We start from the raw sequence: 25,571 nt of genomic DNA on the forward strand, positions 1-25,571 counted from the left end.
CCCCTACACCTACACACCACACTCTCAGACAGAAGGAGAAAAGCAGAAACTGCTTCTAAAACTACACAGAGAGATGTGAATGTTCCAGTCTCCAAAATTCCCTCATCTACAGAATGGGATCAAGACCCCCCCTTTTTACAAGGTTACAGCAAAAACTGAGTAAGGTAAGAAAAATAGCTCTAGCTGGTTTGGCTCAGTGGATAGAGCGTCAGCCTGCGGACCGAAGGGTCCCGGGTTCGATTCCAGTCAAGGACACATACCTTGGTTACAGGCTTCTCCCAGCCCAGACCCTGGTCAGGGCTCGTGCAGGAGGCAACCAATCGATGTGTTTCTCTCACATCGATGTTTCTCTCTGTCTTTCCCTCTCTCTTCCACTCTCCCTAAAAAAAAAAAAAAAAAAAACAACATGGAAAAATGTCCTTGGGTGAGGATTGAAAAAGAAAAGCATACTGTAAACTCTGAAGTACTTTTGATTCTTGGGAAATGAAGAATGTTTGTGTAGTGATGCAAGTCAGTCTCCACCATCCCTTGCTCGGCTTCAAACACCTCACTGCCTCCTGGAAGCCTAGGTCCGTGGTCGGCAAACTGCGGCTCGCGAGCCACATGCGGCTCTTTGGCCCCTTGAGTGTGGCTCTTCCTAAGCCTTAGGAGTACCCTAATTAAGTTAATAACAATGTACCTACCTATATAGTTTAAGTTTAAAAAATTTGGCTCTCAAAAGAAATTTCAATCGTTGTACTGTTGATATTTGGCTCTGTTGACTAATGAGTTTGCCGACCACTGGCTAGGTGATAAGCATTTTGCAAGGTTATTCGCCCCACCCCAGGCTCTAAGCCCCTGCAGGTGGACACGTGTGCATGTGTGTGTAAATCAACACCCATTATACGTCCACAGAATAAGCACACTATCTGGTGGCTGGGACCCCTGGGCACAGAATATTCCAGCAAAATGGCTAAATACCATTCGACTGTTAATCAGTTGCAGAAACAGCAAAAAAAAAAAATAATAATCATTTACACAACAGTGTGATAAAGGCCACTGGCTGGTCACAGCAGTCTGTCCTCAACTGGTGACAGAGGTTGACAACCAAAAAGCAGAAAATTAAAAGAACTCAACTAGGTCTGTGGGTGGAGTGACATAAATATTTAAACTTTTACTTAAAAAATCTCAATGAGCCCTAGCCAGTTTGGCTCAGTGGAAAAAGCGTCGGCCTAGAGACTGAAGGGTCCCAGGCTCGATTCCCGTCAAGGGCATATGCCTGGTTGCAGGCTCCAGGAGGGGGGCGTGCAGGAGGCAGCTGATCGATGATTCTCTCTCATCATTGATGTTTCTTTCTCTCTCTCCTTTTCCCTTCCTCTCTGAAATCAACAAAAATATCTATCTACTTTTTTAAATCTTACTGAGATGTAAAGTTGTTAGAAACTCGAAATCAAAGCAAAAATCTCTGGTGGATGAAATGGTTCCTTTATCTAATAATCAGGTTCCTGGAGTGCAGGGGATGAGGGGCCCAGAATCAAATCACAGAACTTGCCCATCACCCTCTCGCCCAACATTTTCCCACCAATGTTAGAGTGATAATTAAATTCGAACACGCCAAGACCCGAGAGGGATGAGTCAGTACAGCCAGGCTTCTGTAGCCCCGAGGGAGGGGCTCCGTCCCTCTCCGTGCCCAGGCAGGGGCTGCGCCTTCCAGCCTTAGAGACAGCTGCGCCCAGGGCAGGGGCGGCCACGCACAAGAGCAGAAGTGATCCTGTAACCAGTGTCCACACAGCACATCCTCTCAGGGAAGCAGAGCTGTCCAGGGGCCACTTGAAGAACCATCCCCTTAAGACGCACACCCGCCCAACTTTTTGGGGAGCAGGCGGGCATTCACCAGTCAACACCACCACACTGAGTGCGGGCATGTTCCTGAAATAGCCGTGGTTACGGATGAGCACCAGGGCTGGACGGGCCCCAGGAATTCACTGTGGTGCAGGGCCCGCCTCCAACACTGTCCCCGGAGCCACGCTGTGCGGCCAGCATCACCAACACGTGGGCCCCCGGCTGCCCAAATGGGAAAGCCAAGCAGGCGGGGGTGGGAAGGCAGGCTTTTCCTCCCCTGGCCTTCACATCAGATGGGGCCTGGCAGGGAATGTGGAATCAAGATACGCATGTCTGTTTAGGTGAGAGACGTAAGAGCACGTTTGTTTGGTTTTAAAAAAAGGAACAAACAAATGCAAGGGCAGGAGGTGTGCGGAGGTCACTGCTGCCTCACGGAACCGTCACACATCCCTCACTGACAGCAGAGGGGTGGGTGGCTCTGGCCACAGGCGGTCAGTCATGCCTGGGAGCTAAAAAGGGCGTCTGGAAGTATGCCTGGGCCAGGGGTGTTCGTGTCAGGGTGGCGGACGCCCTATGTTCAGGACGGGGTGCTCTTACCTCATCTCCTTCCTCTCCCTTTTCCACTCCTGCAAAACCAGCTGGGACTCCGCATCTCTGTGCACCTGCAGGACACAAGCCAATTACTGAGAATGTCTGGATGCAAATAAACTCAGTAGGTAATAAGAATTTTTAATGGGCTGCTTTCCTCATGAACAAATTTTATTCAAATCTGAGAGATGGGCACTTGCATGAAATAATACATTCTCAGACTTCCCAGTTGCAACCCTCCCTTCTATACCAAAATAGTTTTGAACGTCCAACAACAGAAACATGGTTTAACAAATGAAACTGGATATTATGAAGATATTAAACATGGCCTCTATTAAAGTAGGTAGTATTGTTAAAGACTATGTATAAACATGTGCCTATGTAACCACATAAAGTCTATGTATATACTGTATATATGTGTATGCTGTACATATGTGTAATGTACCCATTACACAGTTGTTGTTTTTTAATCCTCCCCCAAGGATATTTTTTCCATTGACTTTTTTTTTTTTTAGAGAAAGTGGAGGGAAGGGAGAAGGGGGGGAGAGAGAGAAACATCAATGTGAGACACATCAACTGGTTGCCTGCCGCACACACCCCAACCAGGGCCAGGGATCAGCCTGCAACCGAGGTACATGCTCTTGACTGGGAATTGAACCCATGACCGTTCGGTCTGCGGCCTGACGGTCTAAACACTGAGCCAAAACCAGCCAGGGCCATTACACATAGGTATTACCTATAGGAACATATACTTACTACATACTATCTATCACATGATGTATATATTATGCATATACATCAACATAAAAATGGCAGGTAAGTGGAAATAACAGGTTCAACCACTAATTGGAAGCACCTGAAAATATGTGCATATATTAAGAAATTAACATAAAATCTTTTCTTTAATTTATGCAAGGGTAGTAGAATTATAATTTGTTTTACGCTGTCTTCCTTAATATTGTATTATCTTTTAAAATGTTTAAGGGGAAAAAAATGTTTTTGTAAAAGGCAAAAAGGTATAGCACCTCAACCAGATGGAAAAGCAGAGACTTCTCTGGCTGGGCTGAAATAGGAGCAAAGGCACCAAGAACATGGCAACTGCCCACAACCTAACAATGGAATCTCACAAGTCCCTCTGCGAGGCTCCCGTGGCCGAACAGGAGGCTCGGCCAGAGTCAGAGGCGCGTGTGACCGCAGGGGACAGGTGGCTCCCTGCCCTTCACAGTCACGGGGCAGCCTCAGGGCCCGGAGGAAAAGACCAAACAAACCATCTGCCTCTGACGTGGGAGCCAAGGCCCTTCTGTTTACCACGTCTGCCCAGCTCACCAGCTTGGCCAACAGGCACTCGCTCAGGGTCTCTGCCACTCAGATAAAACCCTGAGCCTGCAATTTGGGTTTCTTGCCCAACACCACTGCCTACCAACAGGCAGCAGCTACACTGAATGACCACTGGCCGTGTCACTGGAGACCGGATGGCTGGCCCAGCACTTCTGGGGAGTGTTGATGGTTTTGTGAGCATAGTTTTAATTAGCTTTGACATTTCAATTAACAAATTATTTACTATAGAATTTAAATTCTATAATGTACATGACTAGATCAAAAAATCTGTAGAGTGTCACAAATAATTTATTTAGATATATATGTATATACACATGCATATATATACATATATGTATACATACACATGTACTCTCATGCATATATACCCATATGTATACATACACATGCATATTACTGTATGACCCTTGCACAGACTTGAGGCTACATTAACCCAGAATCGATGCCTTTTGTTTTTAGAAAACCATCTCACAGACAAGCACGGGCAGGAAACAGAACGAGTCCTTGTCAGAGAACCAAGGGAGCCAGAGCACATGGAAGCAAGACCGGGCAGTGCAGGCCCCGTGCTCTGCAGTGTGGGCACCCTGGAGTTAGGGCCTGGCCTGCCACCCCTCGCAGCTCTGCCTGAGCTCACACAGGCTGCCAGCTGGGCCAGGCAAGACAGTCCCCTGGCCATTTCCAAAGCGGGCTGGCAGGCCGTGGGCAGAGGCTGTGGGTGCGTTAGCCAAGAGAGCAGCATCCGTGCCCCTTATCCTGAAAGAGTCGGCCCTCACGCTGAGAGGGCTGAAGGCCTGGCCAGCGGAACCAAGCGAGAAAGCAAGGTGCCTCGTGAGCTTGGAAAAGGGGTCACAGCTGCCACAGAGGGACATCTTCACGGGCCAGGAAATCACCACAAAAAAACAACAAAACTGAGTATGTGACTTATGGGAAGAAAAATCCACCACTGCCAATTGGTGAGCCAGCCAATTGTAGGTATTATCTTCAAAAGCAAGTGGAGACTGCACCCAGGGGCCCTGACTCTTGCTTGGAAACTTTCCAGAAAGCTGTGGTGCCTAGCCTGAGTGTTCATTCCACAGGACCCTTCATTTTACAGAAGGGGAAACTGAGGCCCAGACGGAGAAGACCACTGCAGGCTAATGGCAGAAGCAGGACTAGACCCAAACGAAGGCAGAGGCTCTCGAATCCCACCCCCACAGGACATCTCCCTAAGGGGTGGCGGTGGGAGTGAGGCCACTGGAATTCCAGACAGAGGAACGTAAACGAAAGCCTTTTTCTCCAAATGGCTTTGGGGGCGTTGAGAAAGGTCTCTTCAGGGAAATTGGCAAAACTCTTAGGGGCAAAATAATCCCTGTAATTATTCTGCAGGATGACTTGTGCCTCATACTTTGTAACCACAATTAAATAGAGAATATCTAACACTGGCCAGTGCACTAACTTCAGGCTTACAGAAAAAGGAGGAGAGAAAGAAATCTCAAACCTGCATTCGCTCCAGTAACCCGGTCAGCGTCTGCAGCCAGGTCATGGTCTGGATGTACTGTTCCGTGTTCATGATTCTGAGCTCAGACCGTAACTCTGGGATGATGGCACCAGTCCGCCAGCCATGCTTCAGGGTCAAGTCCTGCTCACAAAGATCACAGAGAGTCAACATTAATCTCAATGGACTTTAAGACATTGCATGACCTGTCCCAGACACAACAGGCACTCATTGAATTACTTTTTAATTGTAATGGTTAGTTATTAACCAAGCCGAATTCAATGAATTAAATGCCATTAAACCCGTTAGCCTAGGGCTTTGATCATTTCACCCCAAGAAAATTTGTTCTGGAAATAACTGCTGTAAGTCACAGCCCTTGCAGACACTCAGGTCTGGAATCATTATCCACGGCCTGTAAAACAACAATTAGGTCAGGGGCAGAAAGAGGATGGACCACGATACTATTCATCCACAGATGGCAGGGAACACCCACTGGGCGCCAGGCCTCGCGGGTCATGGGGAACCGCGGAATCTCAGACTTGGAATGATCACACAACATACACACATGATCACATTTTTCATTCCAATATTATAACCCTAGGAGCTGACAATAGGCCAAGCGACCTGATGTCAGTTATGTCCCAGAAAATCTAAGATACGCAATCACTGTACTAAAAGGTCATTCATTTTCTCATTTGGCAAATATTTATCAAGTCCTATTTGCCAGGCCCATTTCTACAAACTGAGGATAAAACAATCAACAAAAACTGACACATCCCTGCCCTCATGGGAAATGCAAATGACAAATAAGCAAGTAAATGCACAAAGCCAAGTGGTCTTAACAAATTTTAAAAGGTTGAAATCGTAAAAAAAAAAAAAAAGCATCTTTTCTGCTTAGAAGGAATGACACTAGAACTCAACAGCAGAAGAAAGAACTGGAAAATTCACAACTATGTGGAAACTGAACAACACTCTTAATGGGTCAAAGAAGAGATCACAAGGGAGATTAGAAAATACCTCGAGGCAAATCAAAATGCAAACACAACACACCCAGACCTACAGGGGCTGCAAAAGCCATGCTGAGGATGAGATCTAGAGCTATAAACACCGACATTAAACAAGGCCTCAAATCACCTAACTTTATATCTTAGGGAACTAGAAAAAGTAAACTAAAGGTTAGCAGAAGAAAAAAATAAAGATTAGATCAGAAATAGAAGACAAAACAAAAAAAAATCAACAAAACCAAGAGTTGGCTCTTCAAAAAGATCAACAAAATTGACAAACTTTTAGCATAACTAAGAAAAAAGAGAGGAACTCAACTTAGTAAAATCAGAAATTTAAGTGGTGCCATTACTACCGATTCTACAGAAATAAACAGGTTTAAAAAGAGTACTCTGAGCTTCTGTATGCCATCACCTTCTGGATAACCTAGATCCGTGGTCGGCAAACCGCGGCTAGCGAGCCACATGCGGCTCTTTGGCCCCTTGAGTGTGGCTCTTCCACAAAATACGATTGAAACTTCGTGGCCCATGCGCAGAAGTCGGTATTTTGTGGAAGAGCCAGTATTTTGTAGAAGAGCCACACTCAAGGGGCCAAAGAACCGCATGTGGCTCACGAGCCGCGGTTTGCCGAGCCGCAGTTTGCCGACCACTGACCTATGAACGGACATTCCTAGAGACACACACCTGCGAAGACTGAATCACTAGGCAACGGGGAAATCTAACAGACCTCTAACTAGTAAGGAGATTGGATTAGTAATCCAAACACTTCCAACCAAGCCAAGCCCAGAACCAGATGGCTTCCCTGGTGAATTCTACCGAACACTGAAAGATGAGTTAGCATCAATCCCTCTCAGACTCTTCCCACAATCAAAGAGGAGGGGGTCCTTCCTAACTCACTCTGAGGTCAGCACTACTGATAGCAAATTCTAGTGTGGAAAGCTGGTTAAAACACAGATGGCCAGGCACCACCCCCAGAGTTGCTAACTCCGTAGGTCTGGGGCGAGGCTGAGAATCTGCTTTTTTTTTTTTTTCACTAGCTAACAGTTTAATTTTTGAAAAGGAAAACATACAATTTGAAATAAGAAAACACACATGTAAATAATAAGGAAGTATAGGTTTCTGGGTATAGGTATGGCTTGAAGCTATATTACTTGGAGTATAAGTCCAGGTGGTCAGAGGCCCGAAATACTGTGACTTAAACAAAACAGAAGTTTGGTTCGCTCTTACATAATAGTAGAATCTGCATTTCTTACAAGGTCCCAGTGGTGCTCATGCCACAAGACCACACCCAGACCTGTGTGTGTGTGTGTGTGTGTGTGTGTATGTGTGTGTGTGTGTGAGAGAGAGAGAGAGAGAGAGAGAGAGAGAGAGAGAGAGACCGACCGACCTCACAGGGCCACATACCCACATGACCTAAGGGCAGTACACAGCATCTCATCAGGCCTGAAGACCCCACCTCGCAAGAGGCAAACACCCACAGTGATGCCATGTCCCGTGGCTAGACATTCTGGGAGTGCCGACATCCTGATAGTGACACTTTATATTTCTAGTTTATGAAGCACTGTTATATATATTATCTTATTTCACACTTTTTACAAACGAGGACATCAGGGTTTGAGGGAAGTGTTCAAGGTCACACAGCTAGTAAACAGTAGAACTGGGGTAAAAACTAAGGTCTTCTAATCTGAGCCCATGGTTCCTTCCACTAGACCTCTACCCATAGACAGACGGGACGACAAAGGTGTGTGCAGGAGTCACCTGGGGAGATTTCACTACACACAGGCGCTGGGACCGACCCGTCTAGCTCCAATGACATATTGTTCCAACGACAGGTTCAAGCACAATTCAAGGCCTGCAATCTCCTCTAGTTATTCCAATGGCATGAAAAGCCTCGTTTTCACTTAAGGGCTGTTTCTGGGAAAGGTGAGTTTTTAACGCATCCAAAGCGACAGGCTGGCAACGGAGCCCTGACTGATGCCTCAAGCCTTTACGCTGCAGTTGTGTGGTTCTGACACATTGATAAATTGAAAAGAAAAGGGCACTGGCATTTATTTCTTACCATTACTTAAATGGAAAGATTTTCTGATTAAACTCTGAGTCAACTGCTAACTTCCATCATTTCCCCCCAAAAAATGTGTCTTTTTCATGACTGATCCATCCTTTTCTATAAAATATAAGGCATTAAAAATGTGACCTACTCCTTGCTTTATGAAAGCATAAAAATGGTCTTAACCAAAAGAGAAATTCTTTAGTAAGTGGGACTAACACGTCTGTCCCCCAATGAAGAAATAGAAAAAAAAAGGGTCCTCTCACCGCCAGGTCACTGTATATATGGTCACCAAAATATAACACTTTGGATCCTCTCCATCCAGTAAGCTTCAAAAATTCATATAAATTGCCCTGCAATAAGGAAAATACAGATATTATCTCCTGTGACAGATAGAAGCTCTTATATAACCCATGGCCCAAAATACCTATTTTTTTTTAAACTTCAAAAAAATTATTTTGCTTTTATAACTTATTTTAAATAACAAAATATAAAGACAAAAACATCTTAGTGTGAAACCTTTCAGGCCTTTCTTCTACGTCAGATGTACTTTTCAAAAAGGGTTCATATTGTATATGCCTCTTTGTGACAATCTGTTCACACTTAGCAGGCTATGGCTGTATTCCCAGGTAAAATATTAACCTGCCATGTAATTCCATTCCTGAGAAGTACCATAATCCATTTTACAAATTCCCTGTTATCATTTACTTTGTTACCTATTTTGTAAGTAATTTCATTCTTATAGTAGGGTTTTAGCTACATCTTAATCATTTTCTTGGGCTAACTTCCTAGAAGTGGAATGGCTTTTCAAAGCTAAGTTTTCAAGGCCTACTACATATATGTAATGCCAAGATTGTTCTAAACCCACCAGGAATGTATCAATACATTAAAAAAAAAAACACATACTTCAGTAACACAATAATAGTCAGCAAGTCAATCATTTATTCAAATATTTGCAAGCCTTATATAATATCAAAATATATTAAAACTGTAGATTAAGACATAGCTTGTCACAAAATATTTTCTAATTTTGGCAAATAATGTGCCATGTGATTAAATGCTTCTTATGGAGACATTTCCAAGCTTTGCTACCGATATCTTGTTATTTACTATGAAAAGTAATTCTTTCCATTTCGTTTTAAGAAACTGTTCAGCCCTAGCTGGTTTGGCTCAGCGGATAGAGCGTCGGCCTGCTGACTCAAGGGTCCCAGGTTTGATTCCGGTCAAGGGCATGTACCTGGGTTGTGGGCACATCCTCAGTGGGGGGCATGCAGGAGGCAGCTGAATCGATGTTTCTCTCTCATTGATGTTTCTAACTCGCTATCCCTCTCCCTCTCCCTTCCTCTCTGTAAGAAAATCAATAAAATATATTTTAAAAAAAAAGAAAGAAACTGTTCAATTCTGAGTTGATGCAGATACTGACTTAAGCTTAAATTTTGCCACCAAGTCATAAACAGTCCACCGGGCAGACCACTGAGCACTGCCAGCCCCGAGTGAGCCTCGGTGAACTGTCATCATTACTGACCACGCGCAGCAAAGCAGCCAAAGGGATAAACTGGTCGTGAGGTACCTGCTTGTAAATCTGGCCCTTCTGCAACTTGTAGATTTTATCCCAGAGTAAGACACCTTTCTCATTCACCTTTCGGAAAGGTCTAAGAACAGAAACGGGAGTCGTTATGAGGGTGGTGGTTGTGCAGGCCGCCTGCTGTGTGAAACACCACATGGTTACCCACTGGGAACAGAAGAGGGCTGCCCGAACCTGAGAAATCCCTGAAAACAACTCCGGCATTCCCCTTCCCAGGGCAAGGTCTCCCAAACTGTGGCTCCACCCCCACCACCCACACCCCATCCCTGTGTCCAAGGACTTGTAGTAGAGAAAGAACCCCAGGGTCAGATATACAATGGCTCCTGTTTCCCAAGACTACTGGGGCAGAAAGACACTCTATAAGTCTTGGTAGACATTTACTCCACCTGATGCAAAACCTGTGTTGCAGAGAGTTTTGCAAAATCCAACTGCAATTTTAAAGGTACCATTTGCAGCTCAAAAGAGCTACCCACCAGGTGGTTTGTCGCCGCTGTTTTGTTATACTTCACAGTGCATCTGCATCAAGAGATCTAATATACTCCGTGAGAGTAAGTTTGCATTTTTTATTGTTATCAATCAATTTCTGAAAGCCTGACCAAGAGGACTGAAGCGGCCTGTGTTGAACTGAGATCCATTTTGACATGTGTAAGGTGTCTGCTATGCACAAATCTCACTCCCCTCACAAGCACTTGCTAGACTTCAAAACCAAAGGCTTTGATGGCAGATGCTTGTGATTTCCAACCGGATTTCACCAAGACAGGCTCCATCGTAAGCATTCACAGCAGCAAACGAGGAAAACCTAGTCCCCTGGAGAGGCAGGCACTCACCTCCGCTTATCGTTAAAGAAGCTCGGCTTCTCGGCCTGAACGATGACCACGTCAAACAGGTCCCGCCAGTCCTTTCCAACGATATAGCTCATCCCTTTGTCCCTAAACAACACGCCGGCCAGGTTAGTCTAGCACTGAAGGGGTTAACTGTTTTTGCAACTTTTTCTTGCAAATTTCCACTGTGACATGCAATCCAAGAAGTGAGCTGGAAGCCAGCCAGGAAACTCGGGACTTACACAAAGCTGCTGGGGCTGTTGGTGATGAGGAACATCTTCTTGCCGTGATCAGCCAGTTTGGCCAGCACCGCGCGGGTCTGCTCAGCGTAGCAGATGTACTTATCTAAGAGCAAGAGAAAAATGGACACACAGATTCAGCGCGAGGCCCACTCAGTCTGCCAGTGCTTGCTGAATGGGGCCTGCGGGCCCAGCGCTGTCCGGGGCACGTGGGGGAAGAGAAAGCGGTCTTAAGGGAGCCCGGGTCAGGGTGGTCTATCAGTGTCCGGTGCATCAGTAGCCAAGACCCCCCCCCCCCCCCCCCCCGCCTCCTCGGTCTAAGGGGAAAAAACGAAGGGGCTGCAGCTGCCAGCGCCTCTCCTTCTGAGTCAGGATTATGTCAAGTTGTTAGGCAAAGAGGAGGGAGACAGCTGAGAGGCGGGGATGCAGGGCCCTTGCCCGGCACTCAGAAAGGCGCTACCGTCTGCTCAGCACCTGCAGTGAAAGTATGATGCCTGCAGTGGGCCATGGGGGAGGGGCGGCCTGGACCGACTTCGTGGCAATGCCAAACACGTACCAATGTCTGCTTCGACGGCTCCGTACATGATTCCTTTGATGTGCACGTCTCGAATTGCATCCTGTCAAAAGATACGTTTTTAATCCGTGAGCGTACTGGCCTGAGTAGCAATACAAGTGAAATGGCACTCTGTCGTGAGGAGCCTGCAATCCAAGCACTAAATGAAATCTAAATCCTGGCCCATTTGTCAGAGGTGGCCCCTGTGGGGAAAACGTAAGTTTCCATGGTGATGGTGGCAGTTCTCAATGCAATTTGCAAGAGGGTCGCTGGGAGCAGAAAATTTGTGTGGATAATTCTGAAAAAAAAAAAAAAAAAGCCTCACATGATAAACCATAATTTATATGCAGGATCGTGAACAAATGATTCCAGGCCATCCGGGCAAAGGGCATTATTGTTCCTTTCACCCTCCCCTAGCCCCCAACAGCAGGTTCAGTCATCTAGGAAAGAGGCAGAGACAACAAGAGAATGGACCTGCCTCTCTTCAGTGCTACCAATGGGGGAGAACTGCCAGTGGGGATGCTGACTCGGGGAGAGATGTGGTCCAGCCCTCGGATACAAGGAGGAGGAAGCAGCTAACCCTTTGGCAGGCCCAGGAGTGGGGCAGCCTGATGCCTGGCAGGTGTCAGAGCACAGCCCCACCCTCCGGTGGCACCGAGAAGGTCCTCTACACAGGTGGCACCTGGAAACTTCCAGAGCCGGTGACAGGGGACTGGACTGTGGACAAACTGGGCCATAAGCCTTAGAAAATCGCAGATTTCTGTCCAGCGTGAGCACTCTGGGCTGTAAATTCAACCTCGATCCCCTTCCAGTCCAGGCTTATTTCGACATCACATCAGCAGAAGGCAATGGCTAAGAGCAAGCCAGAACCAAACTTCCTGGCTTAAAATCTAGACTCTACTATTTACTAGCTGTGTGACCATGGGCAAGTAACTCAACCTCTCTGTGCCTCAATTTATCTACAAAATGAGGGTGACAATAATAGTTTCTACTTCAAGGCATTATTCTGAGGGTTTAATTAGTTAATATGCATAAAGCACTAAGAAGAACAGTGCCCAGAACACAGAAAACTCGGCATATGTGTTCACTGTTGGTGATTGTCACACTAATAGTAAAAACTGAACTTTTAAATAAACATCTCTCCTCACGAGTGCAAGGGGTTATATAACTACAAGTGATTCTTAAAGATTCTTACAAATGAAGTATTTGTGTGCACGAAAAGGAAATTAGAAACTATTTAAATTCAGTTCACAGAACACCAGATTGATACTGAGAAACTATAATTCATCTTTTATCTGCCTAAAACCCAGGATTCAGGGCAGTCAAAATTTTAAATTAGTCATAAACATATAATAAAATATACTGTAGGAATGAATACGGATCTTTTAAAAATACATATATTTTAATAAATATGTAGTATATACAAATTACCTATAATAATAAAAGCATAACATGCTAATTAGACCAGGCATCCTTCTGGACGACCTTCCAGACAAACCTGGGACTGCAAGGGAAGCCCAGGTCCCAGGTGGCAGAGGGAAGCCAGTGCCGGCAGCCAGGGGAAGAAAGGCCTACTCTTGCACAAATTTTGTGCATTGGGCCTCTAGTATTTCATATAAATATATTTCTATCACATGCTTAGAAATATATAAGAAACCATATTAAATAACATAAACATTTTTAAGTACTGAAAAAAGTTCAGTTTAAAGAATATTAAAATGTGACTGTGAATTAAAACATATACATACAGAGTTATATAAATGAGGTGTGTATATGCATAAAATATTTATGTTGATCTTTCTCCCCTTCCGAATAGATTTCCATAGCTGCTGCAGGGCCTCCAGGAGCCTGCATGGCACCTCCGTGTGCCAGAGACAATGGCGCCTCCTATGGGCAGCTGCGTCCCTGGGCCACAGCCTGAGACTCAAATGCCTGTCTTTGTGTAGAGCCACCCAGCCGCTGGCCAGGCTCAGGGATGAGCCGGGTACAGCTAGACCTCAGTCACCACTCACCCCTCTGGCCTCAGAAAGAATTAAGAAATCCAGGTAACAATATGAGCGCCCTCTTCTTTTAACAACAAATTTGACCGATTTCCAGTTCTCCTAACGAAACATCTTACAATTTTCAGGAACAAACCACAAATACAAGTGCTCCCAGGCAAAGGCTATGTCAGGCACCTAACCTATGCAGGAGCCTCAGGATTCTGCTAGTTCCGTGGAAAAGCGCCAGGGGTAGGAACCCGGGACCTCCCCCCGCCCACACAACCTTGACGTCTTTGTACAGGTGGACAGGCTCATAGTCGATGTTGTTCTTCAGAAAGTATTCGTTCACGCAGGACAGCAGGCTCATCTCGGGCAGGGAGAAGATGTCCATGAACTGCTTCATGGTGTTCCCGTGGGAGCTCTGCGGGCAGGGAGCGCAGTGAGAATCCGAGGCCCACACCCAGCAGGGCCAGACTCGGTCTTTCCTGAGGGCGGGGGCGGGGGGGGGGGGGAGGATGGTCAACCTGATCCCTTTCCACGAGGAAAGCAAAACTCTAACCATACAGACTAAAAAAGGCTCACCTTGTTCCTCTCAGCCAGGCAGAGCTGACGTCTCACTCTGAGCATAAGTGGCACATCCAAGGGAATCCCCCAAAAGTCTAACCGCTCTCCCGTCCCACTCCCCTCTGTGCTGTGTCCAACTCCCAGCTCACAGGCCCATCGAGCTCCGAGGAGAGCAGGGAGGGTACACCCTTGGAAAGGCAGAAAAAGCCACTTGACTCTCCTGAGTCTGAGCACCTCCCAAGCCTATGTGTGAGCTTGAAAAAGAGCCTTTCTCTGAATAGCTGCAAACTTTTTTAACAGTTTACCAGCTGGTGGGACATCTGGCATTGCACTTGGACAATGCAAGTAATGTATCTAAGAAGAAGGAAAAATGCAGGGGGCAAGGAGAACCACAAAAGTTAGAAAAACAGGGGTTTCCCTTCAGGCACAGGGTAACCTGCTGCCCTCAGTCTCAGGGGAGGCGACAGCCGCTGCACTGACAGCCCCCAAGGACTGCATCCAGAACGTGGGGACACCTCGGGGGGGCGGGGGTGACAAACAGGGGCAGGTACCAGGAAGGCGTAAGGAGCCTTCGTCAGGTAAGGAGGAAAGGCCTGAGAAAGGAGAATCACGAAAGAACCTACGGAGCCTGTTCCGTACTAATCTCTCTCAAACCTCGGGTCTCTCAAAACACAATCCCAACGTTCCTCGTCGGTTCCCTATGAGCAGTCCCAGAGCCTAGGGATCCAAGCTCCTCCATGTCCCAGGCCATGTTTTGAGGAGGAAAAAGACAGGCCGCTTTACCTAAATACAGCCTTTCTCATTACCTTGCCATAAAAGTCGCTCATCTGTTCCAGAGGCACGTGGGACCCCTCGTACATTTCAATGACTTCTTCATCAGGGACCACGCTGAGGCCTCTGGGGAAAGACAGGCAGCGCAGTTCAAGAGCTTGGCCAGCGAGAGCAAGGACTGTCACACCCCTGGCAAGTGCTGGGGATCTTCAAGCAAGGTGTGAGGCGTCACAAGGAGGCATGATATGCCACTAGTAACTGCTGCAAATGGCAGGCAAATTCTACTACTGCTACTCCTGCTGCCACGCAACAGGTAAGAAGAGCAGAAAGAGCTCAGATTAGCCCTGACCGGTTTGGCTCACTGGATAGAGCGTCGGCCTGCGGACTCAAGGGTCCTAGGTTCGATTCCGGTCGAGGGCATGTACCTTGGTTACGGGCACATCCCCAGTACAGGGTGTGCAGGAGGCAGCTGATTGATGTTTCTGTCTCATTGATGTTTCTGGCTTTCTGTCCCTCTCCCTTCCTCTCTATAGAGAATCAATAAAATATATTTTTAAAAAAAAAAAAAAAAGAGCTCAGATTACCTGGCACCTACTATAGGCCAGATCTGAGTTCCACACAGTCCTTCACTAAGTTCTCTGCAATTCCAGGCAAAAGGCACTATCAGGCCTCCCTTTTGCCCCCAGAGGCAACTGAGGCACAGAGAGTTCATGTACCTTCCCCCCGGTCAGTAAAGTAGGAAGAGGTGGGTCAGGACTGGGTCCAAGGGCTTTGTGGGTCTTCAACCTCTCCTGCCACACTCCCTCCCTCAACAAGGTCCAAGGCTTTCTAATGCCTTACTTTGAGGTGAGTTTTCCTTTTTTAAAAAAATGTTTTTAATGCATCCGGGAGAGAAAGGCTGGCTCTGTCTCCATCATCCCTGTGCCCTCTGAGACTCGACCCTAAGGTCAGTGCCGAGATGGAAAAAGGCATGCACGAGGCTCAGGGGACTAAACCCCGTGACACGAGGCAGGCGCCTGGGCACCACCTCCGGGAGGGGTGACCCAAATGCTACGTGACAGTGAAGGCGTTTCCGCATCCGGACACGCCAAGGTAACACCCGCCACCAGCCTGCCTCCGGAGCTGCGGGGGGATCTGCAAATGAATCCGGCTCCTCCGCACGCAGGGAAAAATAAGTTCTGGAGTCAGAGCAGCTGGATTTCAGCCCTGCCTCTGCCAGCGCTGCTGGGAGCAGATGCCTGCACCCAGGGCTCGGTGGTCTCAAGTTTCCTCACCTGAATGTCCCACTCTAGAGAGTAACAGGGGGAAATGTCAGCTCCTCTACCCCCTTCTTCCAAGAGAAGGTGCTTGAGAAGCAGACACCATGAGGAGGGACCACAAAATGAGTGGCGGGAGCACCACACTGCGCTGCAACAGGGGTAATATGTGATTCAATAAGGATTTTAGTTACTGATACAAACAGGTTGCTTAAAATGCTGAGTCAGTTGGCCAATTTTAAAATACATACAAAAATAATTTACGTTTGATATATTATTACTTTAAAGAAAGTTTAATTTCAGCTTCTTTCCTCCATTATCCACTCCCGTATGACTTCTAAAAATATCCGAGTGGATTCATTAATAGTTTGCCTCCGATCTTGATTAACTTGTTATAAGTACTAGCTTTGAAAACAAAAGAGGCAATGTACTTCCGCTTATCTCCGCCCCAGAAATCAGATAAGACGCTGGTACGAAGCCAGATCACTCCAGACAGTGACCTTGGAAAACAGCGCTTGCTTCGGTAGCAGCAGTCAAGTGTGCACACCTGTACGGCTTGAACAATTGGAAAGAAAATACAAAAAGTAAAAGAATTCTGCCGGGTGGGTTCTCAGCCTCCACACTGGGCCCGACCCCATCCTTCGGAAGCCACTGCTGCCTCTGAGCACGGACACAGGAACCTGGGCACACAGCTGCATCCTTAAGGCCCAGGTAACTAAATGCCAGCTCAAAAGCAGCCGAGGAATCAGCCTGCTCCAGGGTGTGTAAACCAGCACTGAAAACTACTTTACACACCCATGTGGTTATGAGAAATACAAGGGTTAGGAGCACAGATCCAAACCAGTCTGCCTGGAGTTCAAATCCCACCTCCCTTAATTACTAGGGGTATTTATCACCTAGACAAGGAATTTAACTCTTTGGGTCTCAGTGTCATTTTAAAACTGAAACAGTAATAGTACCTACCTCCTAGTGTTACTGAGAAGACTAAACGAGTTACTGTATATGAACAATAATTGGTACATGATAAAGGTCTGTGATGGGAACAACCCTAGCTTTTCACAAAGGTTCCAGCTAAGAAGTGAAACCTTGGGTGCAAAATTGGACTGCAGTGGAGAGCAGTGTGCCGCCTCCCCTGCCCAGCGGCACTCCCACAGCCCACGACATAAAATTCAACATGATGCAGCAACTGGGTCCCCTCAGCAGGTCTCTGGCCTCAGGCCTCGGAAATGAGTGAGGCTGACATTCACGACCCCTTCTGAGGGGAAAGGGAAGAGAAGTGGTGTCTGTGCCTAGAGTGCTTTGGGCACCGTTCAAGCATGCTTTAGTCTGCATGACAAGCCACCCCTAAGGAGGGCACTGACAGAGGAGCAAACCAAGGCTTTGAGACAGTCGAGAGCTTGCTCAAAGCCACACACCTAAGTGGTGGGGTCTGAGTTTCCACTCAGGAAGTGTGACTCCAGAGCCACACATGCGCCCCTGCTGGTTCAGCCACACCCCTCTCAGCACTAAGGCCGCAGAGACCTTCCCAGGATCTGAAGGTGGACACTCCTGCCCCTATAAACGCCTCAGCTGGCTCCTCCTTCCTGGCTCCACCCATACACCTTAACATAATGGCTTATTTATCTACAGAAGAAACAAGACTATTAGAAGCCAAGAGCAAAGAAAAAGACCATTTCAGGCTGAGGGGTGAGGAAAGGCCTGGAGGAGGGCTGGGATTTCAAGGAGCAGAAAGGAAGGGAAACTATCCTGGTAGGATGGCCGCCAGCATGAATAGATGTTGCAGGGAGAGAAGAGAACTCAGAGGAGAGGAATACCCCTGTTGTTTGTCCCTGCCCAGCATCCGCTCCCTCTAAGACTGATTGAAACTGTAGGGAAGAGAAATTGCCCTTCTCTCGAGCTGGCGGGATGGAAGCCTGGTAATTCCAGGGGTCCCCACACGGAGGGCCTGCCCAGAGAGAACTTACCCAGAGAGCAAGACAACATCAATTTGGGCCCCGGAACCAGCCACACCTGCAACTGGCCTCTCAATCAGTGACCCAGTGCTGTACTGTGTTTCCGTCTAAGCCAGTTTGAGTTGGGTTCCAGTCACTTGCAATAAGAGTCTTAACCAAGCCAGTAAGTTAAGAAGCTGTGCGTGCAAAAAGGGGAAGCTAATGGTTTAGAGGTGATTGAAAACCTAAGAGGTGTGGGAGGCCTCCCGGATTTTAGAAGAGAGGAGGGGTGGCTGAGGAAAGTGCTTTAGGGACATCAGTTGAGCAACAATGGCCAGGATGGACTCCTCTGCAGAAAACTCAGGGCCCAGGAGAGAAGGGATAATGAGTGTCGGAGCCAGGGAGCTCACTCTGTCTTACCTGTAGACAGTCCCCAGCTGGATGTAATGAAAAGCATCAATCTTCATCAAGACTGCCTTCAAAAACATAAACACAGGTAAATAATGCACAACAATTTGCACACTGAATGAGAACTCCGGGTGTCGTTATAAATTCTATCGACAGTTAAGTTGTTACAACAAGGAAGCAGCTGTATGTTTCTGAAAGTGCTGCTTACTGATTAAAGCAGTGTGCCACTCATTAAAGAAATGGCCTAGCCCAGCCGGTGTGGCTCAGTGGTTGAACGTCGACCTATGAACCAGGAGATCAAGGTTTGATTCCTGGTCAGGGCACATGCCCGGGTTGTGGGCTCGACCCCCAGTAGGAGGTGTGCAGGAGGCAGCCAATCAATGATTCTCCCTCATCATTGATGCTTCTATCTCTCCCTCTCCCTTCCTCTCTGAAATAAATAAAAAAGTATTATTAAAAAGAAAGAAAGACATGGCCTATCTGCAAAGAAAGGTACGACAACTGGCTCCTCCTCGCACCAACAAGGACTACTGGAAATAAACGGTATGTCCCAAATTGCTGAATGCATTCATGCTTTTCTAATACATGGTCTCTTGAAAAAGCCTTTATCCAAAGACGTTTTGAAGAATTCAATTCTGTGGCCCCGAAGAACATGAATTTAAAATCAATGTCTGTGCTGAGCAAAGAAAAGCACCAGGAGTACATTGTATCCAAACAACGTTAAACGAGAAAAACATGAGGATTAAACCTACCCGCTGCACATCATAATGAAGTCCACGAATTGCAAAATTTGGGTCATATTCATACTTCCTGATTTCCGCGGGATACTAAGAAAAAAGAAAGAAACCAGTTTTAGCTAACAAGGCACTAGTGGGTTCAAGGTAGTGTCCATTTTGGTCCTTGTACAAAGGCCGAGGTGGCTGACACACTCTCGTGGAAAGGTAGGATCAGAGGGGACGAATCGCACACACCCCTCTGCTTCTGGAGGCAGCACTTCCGGCCCCAGAGCCCTCCACAGGCAGAGTCTCATCCCTCCAACTTCTCTCGTCATTACTGCCCCTGCCCTCCTTCCCTCTGCCCCTAGACTCCCAGACCCCTGAACCCCTGCTTCTACCTCCCTTAGCATACTGTCAACCATCCATTCTGCTCAGATTGGAGCACCTTCATGTCACAGCCCTCGGATGGCCCGTTACCAGGTGTTGTGAAGCAACCCCAGCTGAAAACTTTTCAGAGGAGCCCCTCCACGTAGCTTCCACTGCATCTCTCATCTGGTCAGCAGGTCACTCACTTGCTCACCTTCCATGGGCTGGAGGGACCGCAGTGTCAGTGCAGCGTCCTCCCCGCTCAGGCTCAGAGGGGCCCTTCTCAGCCAGTTACCACTCCAATGCTCTGGCTCAGAACAAATGTGGCTTTTGGAGGTAGCTCAGGTCCCCCTGGTAGTTCCTGGTTATTAAGCTATTCCTCCCTGCTCCCTCCTCATCTAAGTCTTTCCCTCCTGCCCAGTCTCAGAATTGGAACACCAGCTACCCCACTGACAGCACCAATGTACCGAGCACTGCAGGCCCTGCCATTCCCATTTCACAGATGGGACATCAGAGGCACCAGATGAAACCACCTGGCCTGGGCCACACAGCTGGGGTGTGGTGGGCGGGGCGTCAGGCTCGGCCTCTGCTCCCCCCATACTCTCCTCCCTCAGAGCACAGACCTGCAGGATAGAATACGTATTCTTGAGTCTAGAGAGGCTGTGTCACCAGGATCTTCCAATCCCTATATAAAGTGCTTAAGTAAAAACCCAGGCGCCTAATTCCTACAGTTTTAAGAATGCTTGTGGCCACAGGGAACACCTCCAGACTACAGTTCCCACAATGCCCTAGGGCAACAAAGACTACAAACAGTCCCTCTCCCTGGGCAGAAATGTGGGTTCATTACACTGAGTACAGGCATTAAAATTTCCAGAATCCTGGAGGAGAAAATGATCCATAGACACGTCATTCTGGAGCCAAAATGTCTCTAAAAAAAGCAGAGCTCTGGCGGACTGAGAGCCACAGACATGCCTGCCTGGCACAAACATTTCTTCAACTTCACAGAACTTGTGAAAAACGGCATAAACAGAGCCATTTCTAATGCAGTTGGAGCCACCATCCCAGAGGAACTGCCTTGCATGTCTTGCTCCTTGAACATTTGGATTATTTGACTTGGGCAAGATAACCTTTGGACCAGGCCAAACCAACACTGTCTCCTATACAACTGACAGGAAAGCAAACCTTCTGACCACAATAACAGAATCACCGACATTCTTTAGAATCAGTGCTGTGTATAGCTCAAGAAAAACAGCTTAATACAACTAGTGAAATTGAAGCAGTAATCAATAAACTCCCAACCAAGAAAAGTCCTAGACCAGAGGGCTTCATAGGTGAATTTTACCAAACATTCAAAGAAGAACGAACACCTATCCTTCTCAAACTATTCCCAAAAAACCAAGAAGAGGAAAAATACCCACGCTGATTTTTACAATATTCTAATTCCAAAACCAGATCAAGACACTACAAGGAAAGAAAATTATAGGACAATATTCCCTGATAAACATAGGGATGCTGTTCATTAGCAAACCAGATCAAACAATACATTAAAAAGATCATACACCATGATCAAGTGGAATTTATTCCAGGAATGCAAGGTTGGTACAATATCTGCAAATCAATCAATGGGATACACCATATAAACAAAATGAAGAATAAAAACCACACAATCTGCCCTAACTGGTTTGGCTCAGTGGAAAGAGCGTCGGCCTGAGGACTGAAGGGTCCCAGGTTCGATTCCAGTCAAGGGCATGTACCTTGGTTGTGGGCACATCCCCAGTAGGGGGTGTGCAGGAGGCAGCTGATCGATGTTTCTAATTCTCTATCCCTCTCCCTTCCTCTCTGTAAAAAATCAATAAAATATATATTTTTTAAAAAACACACCATCTTATAAACAGGTGCAGAGAAAAAGCATTTGATAAAATCCAGCACCCGTTTATGATAAAATCTCTCAGCAAAGTGGGAAGAAAAAGTACACATCTCAATATAATAAAGGCCATATATGACAGACTCACAGCCAACATCAAACTCAATGGGCAAAAACTAAAAGCATTTCCCTTAAGATCAGGAAGAAGACAGGGATGTCCACTTTCACCACTCTGATTCAACATAGTACTGGAAGTCTTAGCCACAGCAATCAGACAAGAAGAAGAAATAAAAGGCACCCAAATTGGAGAGGAGGAAGTAAAACTGCCATTCTCAGATGACATACTGTATATAGAAAACCCTAAAAACTCCACCAAAAAGCTATTAGATCTAATAAATGAATTTGGCAAAGTAGCAGGATACAAAATTAATATTCAGATATTAGTGGCATTTCTATACAATAATGAACTATCAGAAAGAGAAACTAAGAAAACTATCCCAGCCCTAGCTGTTTTGGCTCAGTAGATAGAGTATCGGCCTGAGGACTAAAGGGTCCCAGGTTCAATTCCAGTCAAGTGCACATGCCTGGATTGCTGGCTCAATCCCCAGTAGGGGACGTGCAGAAGGCAGCTCATAGATGATTCTCTCTCATCATTGATGTTTCTAGCTCTCTCTCTCCCTCTCCCTTCCTCTCTGAAATCAATAAAAATATATTTAGAATACAATAACAACAAAAAGCTCTGCACAGCAAAAGAAACCATCAACAAGATATATGCATAACCCATAGACACACATAGCAGTATGGTGATGACCAGAGGGGAGCGGGGAGAGGGTGAATGGGTGGAGGTAGGCAAAGGGGGGAAGATGGGGACATCTATAATAAAGTCAACAATAAAATTAAAGAAAAAAAACAAAGAATAACAGCTTACTATCACCAATAGAACTTTTTTTCTCTATTCATGTAATTATTTACCTTCCCTTCTCACAAATCCCCTTGCCTTCACATCACAATAGAAACACTATTTGGGTTTCTGCCTGAATCAATTCTTTCTTCTCAAATAAATGCTTGTTGCCTCTCAAACAAAACACACACAAAAACTAGGCAGTGATCAAGAAACCGCTTTACAAGGCTGCACTGCTAACTTTTCAGGGCCAAAGTCACATTGGCGTGAGAACATTTCCCGGTCCCACCAGGCTGAACCACATTCAGCAAGTTTTCAATTCAAGCTGCAAAAAGCGCTGACTCAAATACCACATTTAGGCTCATTTATCTAACACCTACCAAGCGTGCCAAGAAATCACTACGTGATAGTTCCACTCATGGGCGTTCCCAAGAATTCAGAACACTGTGCACAGTTCACACACACACACACACCCAGCACCCAGCACACACATCATAGTCCTGCTAAACCCAAGAGAGGCAACAGAAATCTACGCCGCTGCAGTCTTCCTTTAACTCGGGAGGGACAAATAAGGGACAGGAGGGAGGTATTTAACTTGTTTCTAAGAGAGGGCTTTTACTGAGCCATGTGCCACACTGTTCTAGGCGCTTTCTGCGACCTGATTTTATTTACTCCCCCGGATGAAGGGCACCTCATGTCCGTTTTCCTGTTGAATAATCTGATGAGCCTACCCAGGCTCACACAGATCAACAGAGGTCAGGCCAGGTCCAGCCCAACTACCTCACCATCAGTTCTGAACCAACCCCTAGACCGGGGGTGGGCAAACTTTTTGACTCGAGGGCCACAATGGGTTCTTAAACTGGACCGGAGGGCTGGAACAAAAGCATGGATGGAGTGTTTGTATGAACTAATATAAATTCAAAGTAAACATCATTACATAAAAGGGTACGGTCTTTTTTTTTTTTTAGTTTTATTCATTTCAAACGGGCCATATCCGGCCCGTGGGCCGCAGTTTGCCCACGGCTGCCCTAGACGCAGAGGCGCAGTGAGTTTGCTGAGAGGACGTGCGGTGACGAGGTGGTGCTATCTGTATTAGCTGAGAGGTGTGTGAATGAGTGTAAAATCTGTACATGGACTGCTCAAAAGTCTGGCGGCTCCTTTCTGAAACAAGGCTGAGCTGGGCTCCCTCAGCCGCTCACTCACCTGGGCCTATCTGTCACTTTTGCTGTTTCTGGGAGCCACTTGTGATAGACCACAGTCAATGGCTGGAGAACTGACAGAAGCAGCTGAAGGAGCCTCCACAGGACAACGTCTGATGAAGAATACAGGCCCCTGGGCTGCGGGACCAGGTGTCAAATTCTAGTCCTACAGTGTGCTGTGTGTGACCTTGGGCAAGGTCATCTGTCTCTAAGCTTGGACTTTCTCATTTCTAAGGTAAGGATAACAAGAGTCTTACCCACAGGAAAGCAGAGAGGACTAAGTCAAAAGATGCCTGTGGGGGGTCAGGACAGCCTCCTCCCACACATAGCAAGTGCTCAAGAAAACGGACTTGTTTCACAGGATGGGGAACCAGGAGGCCTGAGTGATGAGGCCCACCCACTCCATTAGCCTCTGCAGCTCTCCCGGAGGACTCTAGGTGAGTCACAACCTCTCCAGGCCTTTTCCTTCAGATGGAAAATGAAATGGTGGGATGGGATGATTCCACTCCTGCCCCTAAACTGTAATTCCCCACACAAGCAGCCAAGTCCCCAGTGTCCCCAGGATGGACTCCTTTCTAACACACACGCACACACACACACAGACACACATACATGCACACATACAGACACATAAACACATACCGCACACACATGCAGTCTCACACACACGCACACACGCATGCACACACATAGGCAGCATCTCTAGGAATAGCCAGTCACAGCAATATCCGGTCAAGGAAGCCAAAGCCGCTCACATGAGCTGGAAGGTCACATTCTCTCCAATGGCCCATGGCTAGATTTTCTGGACCCTTCAGGTTAAAAACTTTCCCTCATCCTGAAAAACATGACTCCCCCAACCTGTCATGAAGACTACTGGTATCCCTAAAAGCAGGAAGAAAACTAAAAGAGAAAAGACTTTCACTTGGGCTTTTCATTAAAACATCTTACTTAGGCCCAGTCTGGTTTCCTTCAGTGCCTGGATTTGCTCCAATTTCAGGTGCAATCTGGGCAGGGTGGCGTGTGCAGACAGAGAAAGGTCAAGGTTTCCCCCTGAAAATGCTACAGAAATGTCCCCTCCAGCTTTGAGGAAAGTTAAGACTAAAACCCTGCGGAGGACCCAGGAGTGCCCGCATGTGCCATTCCTACGGATCTGCAGCTGGGCCACGTGCCCTTCCTGGCTAATCACAGAGCTAACACCGCCCATGAGTTCCTGAGGGCCAGGTGCCTGTAAGTACACCCACCTTTTGGAGGTCTCAGTTTGCTGTTTAAAGGAGCCTAAATTCTGAGTCTAATTAGAGGCAGGGCAGAAGGGCATAAGAGCAAAGCTCTCCAAAATCCACACAAACCAGGTGAGGGCAAATGACCTGCATCAGAAGGGCAGTTCCACACCGAGCGTGGTACACTCTGGCGTAACTGTGGGATTCCACAATGACGTCAAGTATTTACTGAGCACGTACTTTGTGCCAGGGCCTGGGAATACAGCCATGAACCCAACCAACACAGTCTCTGCCATGAAGAAGTTTCCAGATAAGCAAACACATACAAGTCCGGGCCTGGTGGTGATAAATACTACAAGGAAAATGCAGTTCAAGGGTTCAGAAATCTGAGAAGAAGAAGAAAAAAAAAGATGAGAAGCAAGGGCTCAGGCTGCCTGGGCCAGGACTGACTTCCAAAGCAGAGACAATGGCAAGTACAAAGGCCCCAAGGCAGGAACGTGGTGTCTGAGAGTTAGAGAGCAGCAAGCAGGCGGGTGTGACTAGAGCAGAGTGAGGGCAGATGGCAGGAGAGGCTGGCGAGGAGGCTGAGGGAGCCGGGAGCCCTGGAGGCCTTCCGTGTCATTCCAAGGTGGGGTTGAGCCCAGGAAAGACGTGATTAATATTTAAGGGCTCATTCTTGCTCCCAAATGGAGAGCAGTCTAAGGAGCAAGAACAGAGAAGCAGGGAGACCAGCCAGAAGGCCACTGCGCCGTGGGGTGGAGGTGAGGGTGGTGGCCGTGGGAGAGGTGAGAAGTGGATGCAGTCGGGACACACGTTGAATGAGTATCTTCTGAACGAGTGAAAAGAGAGCTCTCAGCTGCACAGAGTGACAGCCTCCCAAAGAGCACTGCATGGGAAGGATGGGACGGGGGAACAGTGCAGAGACATGG

At 47.0% G+C, this 25,571-nt stretch overlaps 1 protein-coding gene across 2 annotated transcripts in view; it reads right to left on the bottom strand.

Moving 5' to 3' along the window:
* Positions 1-25,571, bottom strand: part of NT5DC3 (5'-nucleotidase domain containing 3) — a 45,562-nt gene that overhangs the window by 4,878 nt on the left and 15,113 nt on the right. The window contains exons 3-14 of one of the 2 annotated variants that reach the window (XR_011470857.1): positions 19,132-19,206; positions 18,392-18,447; positions 14,820-14,910; positions 13,733-13,870; positions 11,471-11,531; positions 10,918-11,020; positions 10,682-10,783; positions 9,840-9,921; positions 8,536-8,622; positions 5,225-5,365; positions 2,419-2,483; positions 261-380 (exon numbers count right to left, since the gene is read on the bottom strand). Coding sequence is in view for 1 of the 2 variants with exons in the window: in XM_070410925.1 (XP_070267026.1) it covers positions 2,419-2,483; positions 5,225-5,365; positions 8,536-8,622; positions 9,840-9,921; positions 10,682-10,783; positions 10,918-11,020; positions 11,471-11,531; positions 13,733-13,870; positions 14,820-14,910; positions 18,392-18,447; positions 19,132-19,206 (1,001 nt within the window). In the remaining variant the exon portion in view is untranslated. The remainder of the gene's footprint in view (positions 1-260; positions 381-2,418; positions 2,484-5,224; positions 5,366-8,535; positions 8,623-9,839; positions 9,922-10,681; positions 10,784-10,917; positions 11,021-11,470; positions 11,532-13,732; positions 13,871-14,819; positions 14,911-18,391; positions 18,448-19,131; positions 19,207-25,571) is intronic. The other variant, XM_070410925.1, reaches the window with a different exon arrangement.

The sequence above is a fragment of the Myotis yumanensis genome, unplaced genomic scaffold (genome assembly GCF_028538775.1).
Source record: "Myotis yumanensis isolate MYYU_CA2020_CCGP unplaced genomic scaffold, mMyoYum1.0.hap1 SCAF_3, whole genome shotgun sequence".
NCBI lineage: Eukaryota > Metazoa > Chordata > Mammalia > Chiroptera > Vespertilionidae > Myotis > Myotis yumanensis.